We start from the raw sequence: 22585 nt of genomic DNA, 5'->3' as shown, positions 1-22585 counted from the left end.
AGAAATCTAATGGAACTACATCGCTTCACTGTGTTATCTGGTCCATTTAGACTTAGAGAATCGCTGGATAGCAAGGACTCGTCAAAACGATTACATCGTTTAGCCGACTCAATAAAAACCGCAATGACATCACATTGCTTTATTTTAAAATCGCATTTCTATTTACGTTCACGAGGTCACATAACCTATTCTGCCGCACTAACAGAAATCTGTTTGCCAAAAATCGTTTTACTCTATGTATTGTAATTGCTGCCGCTTTTTCATTATTTAAGATTTTTTTATTCTGTTTTTTGTTCTTTCTGGTCAAAAGTCTGAATTTTATAACCAGAGTATTCATCATTTATTTACTTCTCGAAAGAAATAAGTAACTAAGATCGCGCTGTTTGAATTTTTACAAATGATTATATGAAAATTCGACCGTTTTTATAGAATTTTGCCTACATTTCTGTCGATATCTTATTAAAATCATTATAGAATTCAAATAGTATTATTTCTCAAGAGGTGTTGAAAACTTGAAGCGAAAATGTTAAAAAATGAATGCACTACGCACGGTTTTTGTATACGTGTCGATGTAAATCAGATATTTAATACGACAGGTCGCACGTGCTTGTGGAATGGAAAGTTACCGGCATGACGTTTTGATATCTTTACGATTCGCGGGTAAATTCCAGTCAATCCAGGTAGCGACTGAACCATCTCAAAGTTTGTTGAGGTTTTGGAGTTGTAATTTCTGAATTTTGGTAAAGTAAGGACGTAAAAAACCACTCGCCCGATCGGTCGAGTATACAGCAAGGTCCACTCGTCCTACTCAGACTTTAACTCGCCAATGCGAGCGGGCGAGTGGAATTTTACACCCTGTCAGTGAAACGTTAAATTGTTACCTTTGAAAAAGAGGCCATTGTCCGTTCTACATTTTTTATCCACAGTGGTGACTAAAGGAGTTTACATGCAACATAAATATGGAGTCTTAAAGAAAAAATTTGTTTACGTTATTACTTTTCTGTATGTTTTCCGTCACTGGTCCAATATAAAAATTTGGCCTTTCAGTGGAACATTTACATAAACTGATATTTCTTTATAAATTAGATCTTGGTCCTAAATATAACTAAAAAATACAGAAATGTTAACAAAATTATTTAGGAAAACCCAATATTTCTATTTCTAAACGGTCAAGATAGTTTTTGTAACTATGAACGTATTTCAACGCAAATATTTCGAGTAGTAGACATCTAACCATTTTATGTTTAAAACATTTTTTTCCTTGTCCTGTCCGTTCAGATTAATGTGACGTGATTGAAAGGGAATATCCTGACGGACTACGAAGTTTAGTTTCCACTTTTATTAATTAAATCCTTAAAAATACTTCCGGGAGGTAATATCTATCTAGGTCACATCCACAGAAGTCAAGTTATATTATAATTTTCCGGTTTAACAACAGAAAACATTATATAAGAAGAATACCCATGTGTTGTTAAAATATCGAGACGCTCGCGCGCACATTTGTTTTTAGAATGCCATTGATTTTTGTGTTTGTTTCTTTCTATTTTCTTATTTATTTATTTATTTATTTATTTATTCATGTTGAGGTGGCCTGACATGAATTAGCATAATACGATAACAAACACAGTATTTTCAAATATTAACTCGGGCGTTTTAATTTTGAGTTGACCCCTAGTTTGTTGCGCTACGGACGCCGCCATATTGGAAAGTTGACGTAACGTCATATAGCATTACGGTCTATGGGGAAAAAAGAAAAATCCAAGATTATATTTTTAAAATACACTTTATTGAAAAAATGAAAAAAAGGTCTAGAGATATTGATGTATGGTATATAAATATGTTTTTTGGACGATTTTATCGATACTGATAATTCAGAAACGAGGTAAACGTAATAGGTGGAACAGACTTTAGAAAGTTACATAACTGTTAACAATCCATCTACAAGTAAAGTCGATATTGAAAATTTTGTCAAAATTTAGAACAAAGGGAAATTCCCTATCAAAGTCATTTTCTGGTAATAAATTCAAAAGTAATTATGACATATTTGATATTAAAAAAGGTCCTGTTACACCTCCCCCCCCATTCCCCTCAGGCTGATCATTGTCTGCACTGTTCGCTATTCAGTCAGTAAATTTTCTGTTAACACCCCTTTTGAATAACAAATGGTATTGCCAAAATTGAATGATGGACCAGTCCAATCTAGAAATTTAGCAGGGTAAAGGTTAAAGAAAGGAAAGATGGATCAAACAGTACATGAATTCCAACATTGGCTGTTATCCTATCTCTTAGTAACAGGTACCTTCCTGACTACTTTCAACCAAATGCTTAACCATAAGAAATACATCTTATTTTATCAAAACAGACATTACCTAAGACAAAACAACAACAAACAAACAAAAACATTCAATATTTCTAGCAAGAACAACAATGCGTATTTATAATAATCCTAAAACAACAAAATCATGCTTTGCGCATTAGGACCTGATCAAAAACAATATCTCCCTCTGCCAAAGCCTGTTTGAAAGTTCCTGTCATAGTTTCCACCTATTTGCAAAGCAATCAGTTATTTTAGCCATTAAAACATAGGCCAAACAAAATTAGCAAGAACAAAATCCGAACTTTAAAATGAGCCGTGCCATGAGAAAACCAACATAGTGCATTTGCAACCAGCATGGAGCCGGACCAGCCTGCACATCTGCGCAGTCTGGTCAGGATCCATGCTGTTCGCTAATGGTTTCTCTAATTGCAATAGGGTTTGAAAGCGAACAGTATGGATCCTGACCAGACAGCGGGGATGCGCAGGCTTGTCTGGATCCATGCTGGTCACAAAGGCACTATGTTGGTGTTCTAATGGTGCAGCTCAAATGTTACATTAAAAAGCTTAACTGTGTTAGTACCAAATTGTTTTAAGAGTTATCTGATAAAAAATTGTTAAGTTCTTCAAATATAATAAATACAACTGATTAATGAAGTTTGTTTTCAAGCTATGCATTAAACTAGCATTGCACATTATTTTATAAACCAAACAAATATTATTCACTCGTAAATGAGCTTTTTCTTGACAGCAACATTAGTGAAGCCTTTTTTAAATACATTTATATATGCATTAGGCAAAGAAATAACTTATATGTCTATAAAATACTACATAAATTTCCATTTGATATTCCATAAATGTCTATTAGATATCGCATAAATATAACTTGTACATTTTGGAAGCCTGAAGGTCTCAACAGACACTTTGAAAACATCCACAACCCAGTTTCACTGAAGACCTGTCTTAAGGTAAAGGACACAACAACAATTTGAAATTTACATTTAACTATGTATTCTCCTTAACGTGACTTCAGAAATCGGTATGAACAGAAAGCCAAGTATGAAGAATTCCGAAACACCAAAAAAGATTATGTGAGCTGCACCATGAGTAAACCAACATAGTGCGTTTGCGACCAGCATCCGCGCCGTCTGGTCAGGATCCATGCTGTTCACTTTTCAAAGTCTATTGCAATTAGAAAAACCGTTGGTGAACAACGTGGATCCTGACCAGATTGCGAAGATGCGCAGGCTGGTCTGGATCCATGCTGGTCGCAAACGCACTATGTTGGTTTTCTCATGGCGCAGCTCATGTAATCACACAGAAATTACAGTCATTATGGGTGCACTACCTTAAATCAAACCTTAGTAAGTAACTGTTTTCAGCAGCAACATGTTGTTGCTGGTTTAACAAACTTGAATTAAATTGTATTAGCCTTTAACCTGTTGTCAGCAACTGATTCAGCCTTTGAGACCAGTGCTGATCTTGGTCTGCACTAGTCGCTATTCAGCCTGTAAGTTTTCAGTGAACATCCCTTCAAATAATAAATGGTACTGCCCAAATTGAATGATAGACTAGTCCATTTTGGAAATTATGCAGGATAAAGGTTACAGATTACCAGCAAGAGACAATACATACCAGTTGTTGTGGACTCATGCTGACAAGGATTCTCTCTGCATTCTCGCTGTCGTGTCGACTCTCCATGATCGCTAGGAGCAACTTAGAGGCATTGTTCTGTAAATATGAACTACCAGGTTGAACTATTTGTGCAAGATTATCAGTATTTTTTCAAGTGAATAATTTACAAAAATACTAAGTCTTGATGAACAATCAGCTACCACAAATGTTGAAGTGTTGTTACTGTCGAATCATCAAAGGCCCTGTAACTGTTGCTACATAATCTCTTGTATATGCTTTACAAGGAATTAGTCCATTCGAATGATCAGTTGTACAACCCTGCTGAAAAACATGCATGAACAATAGAAAACAAGTGAATGAAGTATTGCCATGCAATACAAAGTCCCCTACTGGAAGGCACCTAATTTTTTCTACTGCAGTATAACATAATGAACTGATATCTGTCAATGATGTATAAACAATATTGTACTACATATACAATATGTTATAACATTATAACAACACACCTGGATTAAAATGTGCATATATAAAAACCCACAGTTGTTTTCATATTGAATTTTTTTGGCTGACAGTTGTTTTCATATTGAATTTTTTTGGCTGATTATAAAAATGTTATCATGTAAGTTATTTATAGTAACAACAAAGGGAAATTAATCTTTAAAAAAAAAAAAAAAAAAAAAAATGATAATAATATAAGTCCACAAGAAACTCTTTACCAGGTAGAGATAGGTCAAAATACACCTAAAAATTGGATGTAACATGCATGCTGTACCACAGAAAAGTGGTCTCGATTTTTCTCTACCGCCAGTAATAAAAAAGTTACAATAAAATCTATTTATAGTAACAACAAAGGGACGTAATTCTAAAAACAAGGGTGCCTCATGGTGGTGAACATTTGGTCCAAGTTACATCAAAATCCCTCCATGCATGAAGAAGAAATGTTCCGTACAAAGTCATTCTTGAATTTGACATTTGACCTCTAAATATGACCTTGACCTTAGACCTAGGGACCTGGTTCTTGTGCATGACATGTTGTCTCATCCAGGGGAATATTTGTGCCAACTGATATCTAAATCCTGCTTTGCATGACAAAGTTATAGACCGGACAGGAAAAAAATCCTCTTGACCTTTGATCTCAAAGTGTGACCTTGACCTTTAAGCTAGGGTATTGGGTGTTGCGCATGACATGTCGTCTCATCATGGGAAACATTTGTGCCAAGTAATATTAAAATCCCTTCATGGATGGCAGAGTTATGGACGGGACAGGAAATAAAACTCTGTTGACCTTTGACCCCCAATTGTGACCTTGACCTTTGAGCTAAGGGTCCGAGATTTGCGCATGACACGTCGTCTCATCATGGGGAACACTTGTGCTAAGTAATATTAAAATCCCTTAATGAATGTCAGAGTTATGGACTGGACACGAAACAGACCCTGTTCATGCTATGTTAACATTTGACTGCTAAGTGTGACCTTGACCTTTGAGCTAGGGGTCTGAAAGTTGTGCATGACACATTGTCTTATTATGAGGTACATTTGTGCCAAGTAATATTAAAATCCCTTCATAGATGGGAGAGTTATGGACCGAACAGGAAAAAAAACCTTGTTGACCTTTGACCTCCAATTGTGACCTTGACCTTTAAGCTAGGGGTCCAGGTTTTGCGCATGACACGTCGTCTCCTCATGGGGAACATTTGTGCCAAGTAATATTAAAATCTCTTCATGGATGGGAGAGTTATGGACCGGACAGGAAAAAAGCCCTGTTGACCTTTGACCTCCAATTGTGACCTTGACCTTTGAGCTAGGGGTCCGGGATTTGCGCACGACACATCATCTCATCATGGGGAACATTTGTGCCAAGTAATACTAAAATCCCTTCAAGGATGGGAGAGTTGTGGACCGGACAGGAAAAAAGCCCTGTTGACCTTTGACCTCCTATTGTGACCTTGACCTTTGAGCTAGGGGTCTGGGTTTTGCGCATGACACGTCGTCTCATCATGGGGAACATTTGTGCCAAGTAATATTAAAATCCCTTCATGGATGACAGAGTTATGGACCGGACACGAAATTGCGGACGGACGGAATGACGGAATGACAGAATGACGGAATGACGGAAAGACGGAAAGACGGAATGACGGAAAAGAGCATTCCTATAGTCCCCAAAACTGGTTTTCAACCAGTAGGGGACTAAAAACAAAATCCAAGTAAACATGTTTCCATTAGATTTTTTTAATGATTTTGTGCTCTGAGTAAAAAATTTCAAAAACAATTTTTTGTCAAATTTTGAATCAAAACCATGGCCATTGCATAGAATATGATATAAGAAAACAAGTGAAGACACATGTTTCATTCATATATAAGCAATATATTGTTATTTTTTGTTGGGTTTAACATCGCACCGACACAATTACAGGTCATATGGCGACTTCCAGCTTTTAACGGTGTCGGAAGACTCCTCCATGCCTTATTTCATAATGCATGAGCACCTGGATAGAATCACTGACCTTCAGTTAGCCAGCTGGAAGGCTACCTCACATGAAGGATTCAATGACATGAGTCTAAAACCCACATTAGTGAGGGACAAGTGATCTGAAGTCGCCCCCTCAAATATAAGCAAGTTATTGCTGTCTTTTTAATATTACTGCTATCTCATTCTGCACTGATGCACTGCTGAAATACATGTATGTATACAAAATAATAAACATTGGATTCATAAATGTGTTAACATCTCCACTAAGCCAATCAAACTGCTTGAATAAACAGTTTTGAGAAGTACAATGAAATAAAATATTTTGTCATACTGAATTAAATATAAAACATTTACCTTTAACTCAAGGACTAAATCCATGCTGATTTCACTGAGGACCAGGGCTATAATGATGTCTATACCATTACTTTCATGCATGGCTATTGCATTCTGAAAGAAATAAATACGACCTTTAAACTGCTGAAAAAACAAACCAAGATTCATATAAACATTATAGAATGTGTTATATTCCACCACAAATATTAATGACTACCATAGTAGTCATACTACTCAAAAAGTGTACCAATGTACTGAATGTTGCAAACTATTACATGTACCTTCATGTTTCGAAAACAATCTGAAACTTGTGATCTCTAACTAGTTGGTACAATATAATAAACTTCAATGAAACATAAATTTTAAAACAAACATTGAATTTATACATTAAAAAATCTGTTGGCAACAATATTTTGACTGAAAAAAATAGTTTTTGGAGAACTGTGAATCATTTCATTTCGTGGTTTTGATCAAAATAGCTTTTTCCTTGGAATATAATTTCCTGGACTGCACACTCTGAAGATAAAATCAATTGGAATTAAATTTATTACTTGGGATTTAATTTCGTGGATTTACATAACCATGAAATCCATGAAAATTAGTCCTCGATGAATATTAATGATTTCACAGTATCAAATATGATTCTAAACACACCTGATTTTCATGACAAGGTCCCTGACAATATTCCGTGAGCGTTGTCAGTGTTTGGTTTATCAAGCCTCTGTTTGATTCATTGATATACAATCCCAGAAGGCCGAGCTTCCCGGTAGTGCTGCCACAGATACAATCAAGGAATTGTAAAGTCTGCGTCACCAGGTTATACTTGTTTTTGTTCTGTGGCTGCTCCCGGAGGTAGTTCTGAAAGTGGAGGCTAGATATATATCATTAAGAACACAATTACAGCGTCACCAGGTTATACTTTATTACTAAAGTATTTCTGAAAGTGCAGGATAGATATATCATTTAGAACACCACTATTGCATCACTAAGTTCTACTTGTTTTTTTCTGCCAATGTTCCTGGAGGTAGTACTGAAAAGGAAGGCTTGATATATCCATACATGCCATAATTTTTCAGGACATTTCTGGGATTCTGAGTTAAAATTTCCGGGATTTTTACCTTTTGTCCGGTACATACACCGTGACATTGGTATTCGTCTGTTTCATGCAAAAATATCATAATATTACATGTAGTTTTCTGATATAAACATTGTTCACTCGCTTGTAGCTAGAAGCACAATAATTTGCTGCAAATGTCGTCTAGATTTCTAAGGGAGGTAAATACAGGCAATACACATCTATAGTTCGGCACATGAATTTATTGCGGTCCAAAGGTGAACAGAATTAGGAGACTTACTATATACGAAGAATCAACCTGGTCATCGTGATTTAGATTCTAGCAAATTTGGTATCATTTTAAAGCTTAAATGTTTATCTAATAATTAAATTGAATCCTTAAAGGAATAAAATAAATCTTGTAGATAAAATCAACGATATAAAATACTTGGAGTCATTCAACATTTTAATTTAGAATATGTGTGACAATCGATCTAGATCTTAAATGGTTTCACTTTAAAAATAATAATTGTTTGACCGTTTTCAATAATCTCTTCCATAAAGGCTACATGTGTAGCTTTACTGCCAACGTGCTAAAAACAACGAGATTTTCAACTAATGTTCCTAATTTCAGTATCATAAAACAGTTATTGATTGCATAATCCCATCAATTCTTAATCAGGGTCATCATAATAACCGACTGTAACTTAATCAGTGTCTTCAAAAGATCGTCGCGTGATCAAAGCGTGCTTTATCAACACATGTCCCGCTCGAGGGCATGAATGATATTGGGTAATTAGGAATAAAAAATGTGACACCGAGGACTGTTCATTGTGTAAAATTCAACAACTTATAGACAAAAAACAAGTTTTTTAGGGGATTATTTTTATTTGTTCCTGTATTTTTATTTTTCCGGGACATTTCAACACTGTCCGGGACACCGGGACGAGTATGTAATTTCCGGGACAATCCCAGACAATCCGGGACGTACCACATGTATGATATATCAATGAGAACACAATTATAATCCACTAAATTGTTTTATCATGCAATATTTATTCATTCAGCTGAAGAAACATTCTACCATGTCTCATGAAATACAAAACAGAAATACGATAGGATAGTAGACAGAATTTCAAAGGGTCAGTAAGAAATTACTTGACAAGTTTAACCAGAAAATTTAAATTCACATCAAACAAGAAAACCTTTTAACATATTCAGTGCATTTGTACATATTAGCAGTCTAGACTCGTAACCTTTTTAGTCAATGGAAATTAAGCAGCACCTATAACTTTATAATTCTAGACCATAGATCAATGGACTTACAAGTATTAGCTTATAATATGCAAATATAGTCTAACTTAATTGTCACAAAATACAGATTCTTCTGAAAACAAGAGGGCCATGATGGCCCTATATCGCTCACCTGAGTACCATTGCTCTTAATGATAAGATCAAGTTTTGACATAGACCATAATGTCATAGGCATACACATTAAATATCATCAGGATAAATATTTTCTTATAATAGTCCCTTTTGACCTATGGGTCACGTACTAGTCAGGGCCAATCTCCATACCAAGTTTAAGGGTCCTAGGCTCAAATGCTGCATTTTTGTACTAGCATGACTATTCCTTACCCTGGAAGACTTAAATAACATTTAAAATCAATCTTATTAGATGCTGCTGAGGTATATTCATTTACATAAAATAAAGGGAGGTAATTTGTCATGAATTCAGTCAAAAGCTATCTACCTTGATTGTCCGAGTCCATCTGATGGCATAAACCACATTTCAAATCAGTATCTTCATTGGTTACTGAGATACACCCATTTTAATTTGAAACAAAGGGAGGTAATCTGATATAAAATCAGTCCACAGTTATCTACCCTGATTGTCTCAGTCCAACTAATGACAATAATGAAATTTCAAATGAGTCCTATAAATACTTACTGAGATAAATCCATTTTTATTAAAATCAGGGGAGGTAATCATGCATTGGTATATGCATGTAGAAGATGCAGAGTACAAGCCTTGACAACAACATATTAGAAAAGTAAGTAAAAGTAGAAATTTCTTACCATGGAAGACATAAATAACCTTTCAAACCAATCTCATTAGAAACTGCTAGGTATATTCATTTACACAAAAAATAAAGGGAGGTAATTTGTCATAAATTCAGTCAATATTTATCTTTACTGATTGTCCAAGTCCATCTGATGGGATAAATGAAATTTCAGATCAGTATCTTCATTAGTTATAGAGATATACCCATTTAAATTTGAAATAGAGGGAGGTAATTTGACATAAAATCAGTCCATAGTTATCTACCCTGATTGTCTGAGTCCGATGAATGACAATAATGAAATTTCAAATGAGTCCTACAAGTACTTACTGATATAAATCCATTTTGATTAAAATCAGGGGAGGTAATCAGATATAAAATAACTCCAGAACCTAGGATTGGTTCTGACAGATTCATCATGGAATCCAAGATTTATTGTTGTTGAAGATATTCTGCAAATTTGTATCAAATCAAACCATAAAGCCAAAATAGCAAATTTTGGACCTTTAAGGGGCCATAACTCTGGAACCCAGGATGGGATCTTGCCATTTTCGAAAGGCATCGAGATATTATGCCAATACAAGTTGTGTGCAAGTCTGATTTAAGTTGATTGCAAAATGTTGTCTCTATCGTATTCACAAGCAAAAAATAGCAAATTTTAGCCCTTTAAGGGGCCATAACTCTTAAACCCATGATGGGATCTGGCCAGTTTTAAAAAGGAACCGAGATATTAAGCCAATACAAGTTGTGTGCAAGTTTGATTAAAGTTGATTGCAAAATGTTGTCTCTATCGTGTTCACAAGCCAAAAATAGCAAATTTTGGACCTTTAAGGAGCCATAACTTTTGAACCCATGATGGCATCTGGCCAGTTTTCGAAAAGAACCAAGATATTATGCCAATACAAGTTGAGTGCAAGTCTGATTAAAATTAAATACAAAATGTGGTTTCTATCGTGTTCACAAGGAAATTGTGGATGGACGGACGAAGGGCGATCACAAAAGCTCACCCTGTCACTATGTGACAAGTGAGCTAAAACAAGAGCACCGCCTTGCGGGTGCTGACGCTCATCTGATTTTTTTGGTGTAATAGAAATATTGTCCTACCCTTGATTTTCTAAGTCTAAAAAGGGCCATCATTCTTGCAAAAAGCAGGATAGAGTTATGTTTCTTGATGTACAGTGTCCACTTATGATGGTGAAAAACTGTTGCAAGTTTTAAAGCAATAGCTTTGATAGTTTATGAGAAAAGTTGACTTAAACATAATACTCAACCAAGAAAATGATTTTCTAAGTCCAAAAGGGGCAATAATTATTGCAAAAAGCAGGATGGAGTTATGTTGCTTGCTGTACAGGGTCAGCTTATGATGGTAAACAAGTGTTGCAAGTTTCAAAGCAATAGCTTTGATAGTTTAAGAGAAAAAGTTGACCTAAACATAAAACTTAACCAAGAAATCTGATATTTTCTAAGTCCAAAAGGGGCCATAAATCTTGCAAAAAGATGGATGGAGTTATGTTGCTTGCTATACAGGGTCAACTTATGATGGTGAACAAGTGTTGCAAGTTTTAAAGCAATAGCTTTGATAGTTTAGGATAAAAGCTGACCTAAACATAAAACTTAACCAAGAAAACTGATTTTCTAAGTCCAAAAGGGGCAATAAATCTTGCAAAAAGCAAGATGGAGTTATGTTTCTTGATGTACAGGGTCTGCTTATGATGGTGAACAAGTATTCCAAGTTTCAAAGCAATAGCTTTGATAGTTTAGGAGAAAAGTTGACCTAAACATAAAACTTAACCAAGAAATCTGATATTTTCTAAGTACAAAAGGGGCCATAAATCATGCAAAAAGCAAGATGGAGTTATGTTTCTTGCTATACAGGGTCAGCTTATGATGGTGAACAAGTATTCCAAGTTTCAAAGCAATAGCTTTGATAGTTTAGGAGAAAAGCTGACCTAAACATAAAACTTAACCAGGCAACGCCGACGCCGACGCCGACAACCGCTCAAGTGATGACAATAACTCATCATTTTTTTTCAAAAAATCAGATGAGCTAAAAAAGAAAACATCCTAACTTGTAAAACCCACCTGCAAGTCCCTGTTATGGTTCTCACAGAGTAGTTGTAGGAATCTGAGGATTGGTTCCATTATAGCTATCTGACTGGGCAACTTTTTCTCATCTTTTTCCCTGTTGGCTTTGTCTGCTAGGGCATCTTCAACTGTCTGTGGAACTCCTTCTTCATCCTGACTGTTGCTACGGAGAGTCATACCCTCTGGTTCTTCTATAAATAGAAACAGTAATCTTGTAAATTTCAAGTTTTTGGATTTCTTCAGACTTCAACAAGTTAGATACAAATCGACTGGTAGCATTTACTGAGACGCTTGGTAATTGTAATTAGTAATCATAATCAGATGTAATTAATTACATTTTGTATTTGTAAAGTATCAAATGGCTCAAACCAGTATGTAACAACCATTCTTTAGAGAGCTACAAGTCTATATCTGCAGCTTGTCTTTAATCATAAGATTAAATACACTTCAAATGTTTATATCAGGACTGAAACTAAAGGTTTTTAGGTATCAGATATCTTTTTATAGGTGGCTTTCAGCAAGTGCTGGGCTGTAGTTGGCATTCAGTAAACCTATCAATAGTCTTGAATTCCCTTCCAGCACTACACTAAAGGTAAATGAACTTTTATTTTTTAATCCCGGAACAAGTGAATAAGAATACTGCCTTAAGCATCAGTCATCTAAAACATCTGTATCAAAGTTTTTCCCTCGATTATCAAATCTAGAGAAACCAAATTGCCTTTCAGGTCAATATACTTTTTATGAATTTGATAATCCACAATGCTGTGTAAAAGTATAGCCACGTCTCTAGAATTAGATGTCCCTGGACTTATGATGCAAATATACTTAAGCAAAATTTGTGTCTTGGATACAATAGGTACTACATCACAGGATAAAGTGATTATGTAACTCTACCTCTTCCAAGTAACAAATTCAAATAGGTTACTACTGTGACTACCACCATAAAAAAAAACTCATTAAGATAATATTTCTAATCTCTGTTTGGGCCTCAAACATGAAATGGTATAAAACCTGGATAATACATCTAATATGTGAATCATTACCTCTGTGTCTGCCAAGTATTCCTGTTGGATGTTTGCTATCTTCCACCTTCTTCTCTGTAAGGACCTCGGCTGTGCTCACCATGATTGTATTCTTTATCTCTGTCTGGGCCTCAAACATGTAGTGAAAAAACACTCGGAAAAACACCTCTGAATCTTTGTCCCCTTTAAGCCTTGCATATAATGATTGCTAAAAAGAATGTGTCAAAAATGTTATTTTTATTACCACTACAAACACATGGATAATATTACCATCAAAGAAAACACAGTGTTTTTATTTAATTAGACTTTTTTTTCATTACTTTACAACTTTTTACCCATATTTGAAACAGGCAACATAGGTATAAAATGAAATCATGTTTTTCAGACATCTGATAATTGACAATGATGTTTTACTGAAATACAACATGTGTGATCTGTCCTTACATCCTGTATATAGTTATGTGAACACCTCAAATTTCGTCAACATTATTTGGTTATATCAATTCTATTTTTAATAACAAAAGTTGCAATAAAGAAGCTAATACCAATCTATCCATCTTTAAACAAACTTTTATCCAGTCAGAGTGTCTCAGTTTGTTATCCCGTATAGACCTATACCAACTTGTATGACAGTATTTCCACCTTCCAGCAGAGCTATACCCAGGTCTAGTGTTTCTCTGAAGATCTATACAGTAAACCTCACTTATAAGGAACTCGGATATAAGGAACACTCGGTTATAAGGAACAGTTTTCAATTCCCCGATCTAATTCCTTCTTTATTTAATGTAAAAATCCTCGGTTATAGGGAACTCGGTTATAAGGAACACTCGCTTATAAGGAACACTTTTTCCAGTCCCAAAGTACGAAATGCAATGGAAAACCCCTCGGTTATAGCGAACAGACATAAAAAATAAAAATTATTGAATACCGGAAAAAAACATGAGAATCGCTGATGACGTCAGAGTAACGTCGGCACTATCACGCGCTTTCATGCACATGAAAATCGCTTTCATGCACATGAATAAACACAAATTATTTAAATTCTATGATCTTTAGTTTGTTAATTCACGGATACGATAAAAAGAAAATATATAATATCATCAAATTACCAAATAGTCCTACTAAACGATAGTAGACTATATTTACTCAAGATTATGTTCGACAGCTACATGCATTTGGTATTTCATGTTAACAATAGTGAACGAAAATCCTAAATAAATGTGCTAATTACGCATGATTAACAATGGCAAACAGTCCAGTTTACCAAATTTCTAATGCAAAATTATAGCAGGTGCTAAAATGGACAATAGCAAAAGTATAGGTATAATTTACACTTAAATCCGTATGTATGGCACCGTTGTCTAGACGTAATACACTAGCTGTATGTCATAAACACCCTACTTTTTAATTTTAATGGGTAGTCTAATTTAACATTTTTGTAATGAAAAATTGAACATTTATTTTATATTAGTAGTGATGACTATTCACATAACATGCAGTCAAGCAAGGCAAGGGGAGTAACTGCAACATATCTTATAGTCATCATGTAGCACTTTCTAAAAAGAAGTTAGAAATGGCCGACAGATTATAAACATAAATCTAATACGATCATTCTACCGACGAACAATTTTGGCGTGGTTAAAGTTATACGCCACGTTTCAACACCATTTCAGTCTTATACATGCAGGCAGTCTACCTAACCATCTCTCCAGGAAAGGACCGGTACTAGAAAAGCAACTTCCTCACATAAAGATTCAAGGTCGACCCGAAGTGTGAACACATAGCCCTTACGAAACGTCTGTCAAATAGTGTTCGCTATACAAATTGTGTTTGTTATACAAACCTCGTTTACAAGGAACTAGTTCACTATACGGATATAAGGAACCTCGGTTATAAGGAACAATTTTAAGAGGTCCCTAGCTGTTCCTTATAAGCGAGGTTTACTGTAGTTTGTATCAAAGTTTACAATACAGAAGCCTATACCAACCTCTATGACTGTATTTCCACCTTCTAACAAGGCTATACCCAGGTCTAGTGTTTCTCTGAAGATCTATAGTTTGTATCAAAATTTACAATATAGCCTATACTAACCTGTAAGACTGTATTTCCACCTTCTAACAAGGCTATACCCAGGTCTAGTGTTTCTCTGAAGATCTATAGTTTGTATCAAAATTTAGAATATAGAAGCCTATACTAACCTGTAAGACTGTATTTCCACCTTACAGCAAGGCTATACCCAGGTCTAGTGTTTCTCTTAAGATCTATAGTTTGTATCAAACTTTACAATATAGAAGCCTATACCAACCTGTAAGACTGTATTTCCACCTTACAGCAAGGCTATACCCAGGTCTAGTGTTTCTCTTAAGATCTATTGTTTGTATCAAAATTTACAATATAGAAGCCTATACCAACCTGTATGACTGTATCTCCACCTTACAGAAAGGCTATACCCAGGTCTAGTGTTTCTCTGAAGATCTTAGTTTGTATCAATATTTACAATACAGAAGCCTATACAAACCTGTATGACTGTATTTCCACCTTCCAGCAGGGCTATACCCAGTTCTAGTGTTTCTCTGAAGATCTTGTAGTTTGTATTTTTGATGACAAGATCCACTATGAGATCTGACGCTCCAGCTTTGTTCAAGTGACACTGAAACAGCAGACCATATTACAGTAAAACATTGATTGCTCAAAGTTGCAAGGAATGAGCGAAATACTCAGGTTATCTAGGTTTTCTTGTTGGGGTGGGGAAATAGCTTAATATGGATTAAATTAATTGCTTGAGTCAGCCCAGGTGCTAAAGCCATCAATGCTAAAGTCAGAGGTGTTTCACCATATATTCTTTTTTTCTATATGTTACATTTTTTTACACTTACCAAGCACAATGTACTATTTCCACACCAGGCTATCGAATCAAAATACAGGTAAAGCCATTTTTAAAATCTTCATTCTTTATAAAAATCATGCTAACACTCAAACATTACTTTTTCTAATATTTCAAAGTGCACTGTCTTTGTTTTTGTTGAATTTAGAGTCACTATAATTATAGGTCATAATGGTAACTTTCCACCTTTTGATGGTGGAGAATGACACCAGACCTGGTGTCCCTTCTTCATTATTTTTGGCACAAGCAAACACCTGGGTAGGATCATTGATCTTGCATAAGCCAACTCATTGCGGATGGCTTCCCAATATGGAGAATCCACACCCAAAGTGAGGATCTGAACCATAATGGTGAGGATCATGTGATTCAGTCAGTAACTTTATTTCAAGGTGCTGTCTCGAGTTTTGTATAATATACTGAATATTCGATCATATGTTTTTTCCTACTAATATTCAGGGAAGCACATTATGACATCAATTGCTAATGTCAATAAAGACCACGGAAGGCTTCAGGTACCACAGCAAGCATAATTCTAGGCATGTTCAGGCACCTGTGTAGAACAACTAAACCTCCTTAAGCAAAATGGATGGGTTTCTCACCTTAAAGAATTTAAAACCTGGCTGAGCCTGCACCCAGAACAAAGGTGCAAGACCACTCATCAATGTAGGCATATATACTAAGCTATTTTCACCTGCCAAACTCTCAGCCTTACCTGAACTTCATGAATCTTCATTTCTGACCTCTGTGGTATGGTATCTGATGTCCTATCATCCCTGCTGGAGCCCCGCAGTGATATTGTTGCCATGGAAGCATCTTGTCGATTGAGATTATGCTTGCCATAGTAACGGGTCAACAAACTCTGTCTTAGGGCCTCTCCCTGTAAATATTCAGTCTAAGATGACCATCTTTATTTAGCAAAGTAATGCTTGAAGGAAACCTTTGTAAGACCCTTTCAAAGTAATTTCAAGAAGCTGGAAAATGATTGGTTACATTAAATTTGCATATCTAAATATAGCAATGCCAGAAATAGAAGTATTACATACATCACAATCTTAAGAGTTCCTTGAACTTTCCACATGCAGTAAGTGTTCATTACAAATAAGAGTAAATATATATGAGCCACATCATGAGAAAACCAACATTATAAGTTTATTTGTGACCAGCATGGATCCAGACCAGCCTGCGCATCCGCGCAGTCTAGTCAGGATCCATGCTGTTCGCTTTCAAAGCCTATTGCAATTACAGAAACTGTTAGCAAACAGCATGGATCCTGACCAGACTGTGCGGATGCATAGGCTGGTCTGGATCCATGCTGGTCGCAAAAACACTATGTTGGTTTTCTCACGACATGGCTCATATGGCTTTATCATAAGAAATGTTTCAAAGCTAACAAAGAATATTTAGAAAATGCTTCAAAATACAAGATGAATGTATGAAATAAAAATAATTTTTATGACAGACATTAAAATATTGACCATTCAAGGTTTCAAAATACGCAGTTAATAATTTTTAACAAGAGGACCATGATGGTCCTGAATCGCTCACCTCTTCCCACATGACCCAGTTTTGAGTATGACGTCGTTTTTTTCTATTATTTGACATAGTGACCTAGTTTTTGAGCTCATGTGACCCAGTTTTGAACTTGACCTAGATATTATCAAGATAAAAATTCTGACCAATTTTCATGAAGATCAATTGAAAAATATGGTCTCTAGAGAGGTCACAAAATTTTTCTATTATTTGACCTATTGACCTAGTTTTTTATGGCACGTGACCCAGTTTCAAACTTGACCTAGATATCATCAAGATGAACATTCTGACCAATTTTTATGGAGATCCATACACAAGTATGGCCTCTAGAGAGGTCACAAGGTTTTTCTATTTTTAAACCTACTGACCTAGTTTTTGACCGCACGTGACCCTGTTTCGAACTTAACCTAAATATCATCAAAATGAACATTCAGACCAATTTTCATACAGATCCCATGAAAAATATGGCCTTCAGAGAGGTCACAAGGTTTTTCTATTATTTGACCTACTGACCTAGTTTTTGAGGGCACGTGACCCACTTTCGAACTTGACCTAGATATCATCAAGATGAACATTCAGACCAACTTTCATACAGATCCCATGAAAAATATGGCCTCTAGAGAGGTCACAAGGTTTTTCTATTATTTGACCTACTGACCTAGTTTTTGAGGGCACGTGACCCACTTTCGAACTTGACCTAGATATCATCAAGATGAACATTCAGACCAACTTTCATACAGATCCCATGAAAAATATGGCCTCTAGAGAGGTCACAAGGTTTTTCTATTATTTGACCTACTGACCTAGTTTTTGACCGCACATGACCCTATTTCGAACTTGACCTAGATATCATCAAGATGAACATTCAGACCATTTTTCATACAGATCCCATGAAAAATATGGCCTTTAGAGAGGTCACAAGATTTTTCTATTATTTGACCTACTGACCTAGTTTTAGAAGGCAAGTGACCCAGTTTCGAACTTGACCTAGATATCATCAAGATGAACATTCAGACCAACTTTCATACAGATCCCATGAAAAATATGGCCTTCAGAGAGGTCACAAGGTTTTTCTATTACTTGACCTACTGACCTAGTTTTTGATGGCACGTGACCTACTTTTGAACTTGACCTAGATATCATCAAGATGAACATTCTGACCAATTTTCATGAAGATCTCATGAAATATATGGCCTCTAGAGAGGTCACAAGGTTTTTCTATTTTTAGACCTACTGACCTAGTTTTTGATCGCACGTGACCCAGTTTCGAACTTGACCTAGATATCATCAAGATGAACATTCAGACCAACTTTCATATAGATCCCATGAAAAATATGGCCTTTAGAGAGGTCACAAGGTTTTTCTATTATTTGACCTACTGACCTACTTTTTGAAGACATGTGACCCAGTTTTGAACCTGACCTAGATATCATCAAGGTGAACATTCTGACCAATTTTCATAAAGATCTTTTGAAATATATGGCCTCTAGAGAGGTCACAAGGTTTTTCTATTTTTAGACCTACTGACCTAGTTTTTGAAGGCATGTGACCCAGTTTCGAACTTGACCTAGATATCATCAAGGTGAACATTCTGACCCATTTTCATAAAGATCCCATGAAAAATGTGACCTCTAGAGTGGTCACAAGCAAAAGTTTACGGACGCACGCACGCACGCACTGACGGACGGACGACGGACGACGGACACCGCGCGATCACAAAAGCTCACCTTGTCACTTTGTGACAGGTGAGCTAACAAAACAACAATTAAAGTGCCTGGATGAAAGACATACAGATGAAAACAAAACAAATGAGATAATAATAAAGAATAAACAAAAAGCACTGCAACGTGGCGCAATATACGGCGGAATGTATGACCTTTGACCCCTAAGTGTGACCCTGAGGCGAGCCATCTAAAACATGCGCTGTGCATGTCTTCTCGATGTGGTGAACATTTGTGTCAAGTTTCTTTAAAATCCTTCAAGCAGTTCAAGAGTTACAGAGCGGACACGAAACAAAGTCATATGACCTTTGACCCCTAAGTGTGACCTTGACCTTGAAGTGAGCCATCCAAAACATGCGCTCTGCATGTCATCTTGATGTGGTGAACATTTGTGTCAAGTTTCTTTAAAATCCTTCAAGCAGTTCAAGAGTTACAGAGCGGACACGAAACAAAGTCATATGACCTTTGACCCCTAAGTGTGACCTTGACCTTGAAGTGAGCCATCCAAAACATGCGCTCTGCATGTCATCTTGATGTGGTGAACATCTGTGTCAAGTTTCTTTGAAATCCTTCAAGGGGTTCAAGAGTTACAAAGCGGACACGAAAATTGCTTTTACTCCTAAGTATGACATTGACCTTCAAGTGAGCCATCCAAAACATGTGCTCTGCATGTCATCTCAATGTGGTGAACATTTGTGTCAAGTTTCTTTGAAATCCTTCAAGGGGTTCAAGAGTTACAGAGCGGACATGAAAATTGCTTTGACCCCTAAGTATGACTTTGACCTTGAAGCAAGCCATCCGAAACATGCAGTCTGTATGTCCTCTCGATGTGGTGAACATTTGTGCCAAGTTTCTTTAAAATCCTCCAAGCAGTTCAAGAGTTACAGAGCAGAACACGAAACAAAGTCATATGACCTTTGACCCCTAACTATGACCTTGACCTTGAAGCAAGCCATCCCAAACATGCACTCTACTAATCGTCTCGATGTGATGAACATTTGTGTGAAGTTTCTTCCAAATCCTTCAAGGGGTTCAAGAGTTACAGAGCGACACGAAATTGCTAGCTGACGGACGGAGACAGATAAACACCGGCGTCATATCATAATACGTCCCTTCGGGCATATAAAAAGAACTCATTCATGTGCGCATAAAAATCTTCTTGTTTTTAAAGAAATTATGTACAAAACAAAACAGACACAAAACATTTCTGACAGAAGTAAAACAATCCTTGCATTTTGAATATGAAAAAATTGCTACATGTATACTGTACCATTGGAAAATTTAAAATTGAAAAAAAAAAAATAGTGCAGTAAATTTTAAATACGTAGAATGAAAGAGGAGAGTAGACAATTTATATTTATTCATACCATTCCATCTGGTTACAACAGAAATATAAGTAAAACATGCCACGTTAGTTATTTCCATTTACCACATCATGCAAATATAATAATACCGTTTTTTCCACATATATACAGGCCAAAAGACATAAGGTAATTTTCTAATTCATTTTTTTTTTCTTCACAACAGAAAACTGTCAATGGCAAGCAGTCTACCATTACCCAAGAGTTAATTTGGATAAAAGGAGATAGAGTCTGTAGATAATATGGTACTTGGTTCCAGTCTGTGAATAGATTCGATACGACTTTCACATTCGGGCCGGTGTACCAGTCAGTTTTTTTCCCCAGCTGACTCCTTCACTGTGGGAAACAATCAACTGGCTGAGGAAAATCAACTGGTTGTGGGGGGATCAAGCGAGCTTGGTTTTCCCCCTTTGTACGTTTCTTGCCCGCTTACAAATTCAACTAAGTTAGAACCTGTCCTGTATGGGAAACTCTAAAGTCTCTGGCTTTCTCCCCTAAATGTACAATTGTGAAATACAGATGGCGAGAAACATTTTTTGGTTTCATTGAATTGAAAATTTAACTGCAGTGTTTATATGTCAGGGTCTTTTAAAAACTACAAGAAAATACAAATAAGTTAAAATGCCAGGTTTAAACTGTCCATATCGCCTTAGTATAATTTGAACACCTGAGAATACCATCTAGTCCCTTCTAGTATGCATTTATTCTTTGTTGCTGTTTGCAAACACGAGCATTTCAAATGTCCTAATGTTCGAACATTAAAAATTCAATGTAAAATAGCGAAGAGAAAATTTTCACATGCAAGAATCACATATTCAAAATGTTTGTTTACCAATATATTTAAGCTGATAATGCTCTAAACCACGGATACTGTAAATCAAAACATTTTTCTCATCCCCGAACAACCTTGAGTGATCACCATTTTACTGATTCAGAAATTGTAATCAGTATCAAAACTGATAATCATAATGTGAAAAGCATTCCTTAGAGAGCAATGACATGACTTAAAGCCCTGCTCCACGGCTATTCAAATTCTATTGTGTGTATGCAACCCATAATTACAATAGGTAACAGTTAACGGCCACATGCCACACTTAAGCACGCAAAACCACAGGTATTTTATATAGAATTTTATATAAAATAGACTATTTTGATGGGCATCACTGTTCATAGTCAGATTTTCATGCTTTTTCAGTGACAATTTAAGGTTATAAGGTAGGACTGGAGCAGGTCTTTAAACTCTTTCGTAGACAACATCATCACTGTATTCTGTACTAAATTTGATAACAGTTAATTACAAAGTGAAAAGCATTCTCAATACAAAATGACAGCACTCACAAAATAAAAACAAAAACATTACATGTAAAACATTAAAATTTAAGAATATTATAAAACTTGGCTAATTATCATGGATGTTATGCAAAAAGCTAATCATTAGCACTGAAAACGTGTAAAAAGCCAACACATATACCTATAGAAACATAAATATCTTGTTTTATTCAAGTCAGCTTATGAAATGCTTATGAAAGAAGCTGGTAGATGGTGCTTTAATTTATTTTCTTTACAATGCACTCCCTTTAATGATTTACACTCACTTTAATGATTTACAGATGAATTCCCTAACAGGTACTCCATGAAATGATGAATTAAGAAATGAAAAAAAAATACATGAAATGTATATTAAAATTTTATTAATAATGCTGACATTCACGCAGACATCGAAAAATCATGAAAAAAAAGGTTAAAGATGAAAATGTCAAACACACTCTTGACTCTTTCATGAATTCTAGCATTCCTAATTTATTTCTAGATTGTTTTTTTCATCGCAGTAAAAAAACAGTGCTTAGTAGTGGGTATTACCGGGCAAGTGAAACAATATTCAGTTAGCAGGATACAGAAACAAAAATTCATATACAAATGCATGTACAAAATGATTAAAATATTCCAGACTATGTAAGGATCAAACTGAAAATCAGAAGCCTATAAGCTGTGGTGCAATTTCTTTTTCAACAGTCTAAAAAAATCTGACATTTAAAACTTAGGTTGGGAAAAATGACATGCCAGTTATTCCAGATAATGCATCATTGTATACTGCAAAAAAAATCAACTTTTT

General features: G+C 35.6%; 1 protein-coding gene across 13 annotated transcripts in view; it reads right to left on the bottom strand.

The window, feature by feature from the left end:
- LOC128547932 (inositol 1,4,5-trisphosphate receptor type 1-like) overlaps window positions 1-22585 on the bottom strand; it is a 181399-nt gene that overhangs the window by 25687 nt on the left and 133127 nt on the right. For 11 of the 13 annotated variants that reach the window (XM_053521831.1, XM_053521833.1, XM_053521822.1 and 8 more), the window contains 8 exons: window positions 16573-16737; window positions 15495-15626; window positions 12998-13184; window positions 11952-12145; window positions 7407-7610; window positions 6774-6866; window positions 3950-4045; window positions 2482-2544 (listed from right to left, as the gene is read on the bottom strand). In XM_053521831.1, the coding sequence (XP_053377806.1) occupies window positions 2482-2544; window positions 3950-4045; window positions 6774-6866; window positions 7407-7610; window positions 11952-12145; window positions 12998-13184; window positions 15495-15626; window positions 16573-16737 (1134 nt within the window). The remainder of the gene's footprint in view (window positions 1-2481; window positions 2545-3949; window positions 4046-6773; window positions 6867-7406; window positions 7611-11951; window positions 12146-12997; window positions 13185-15494; window positions 15627-16572; window positions 16738-22585) is intronic. The other 2 variants (XM_053521827.1, XM_053521834.1) reach the window with 1 other exon arrangement.

Source organism: Mercenaria mercenaria, chromosome 13, assembly GCF_021730395.1.
Source record: "Mercenaria mercenaria strain notata chromosome 13, MADL_Memer_1, whole genome shotgun sequence".
Taxonomy (NCBI): domain Eukaryota; kingdom Metazoa; phylum Mollusca; class Bivalvia; order Venerida; family Veneridae; genus Mercenaria; species Mercenaria mercenaria.
The sequence above is the reverse complement of the archived record's forward strand: the minus strand, read 5'-3'. Positions and strand labels throughout refer to the sequence as shown.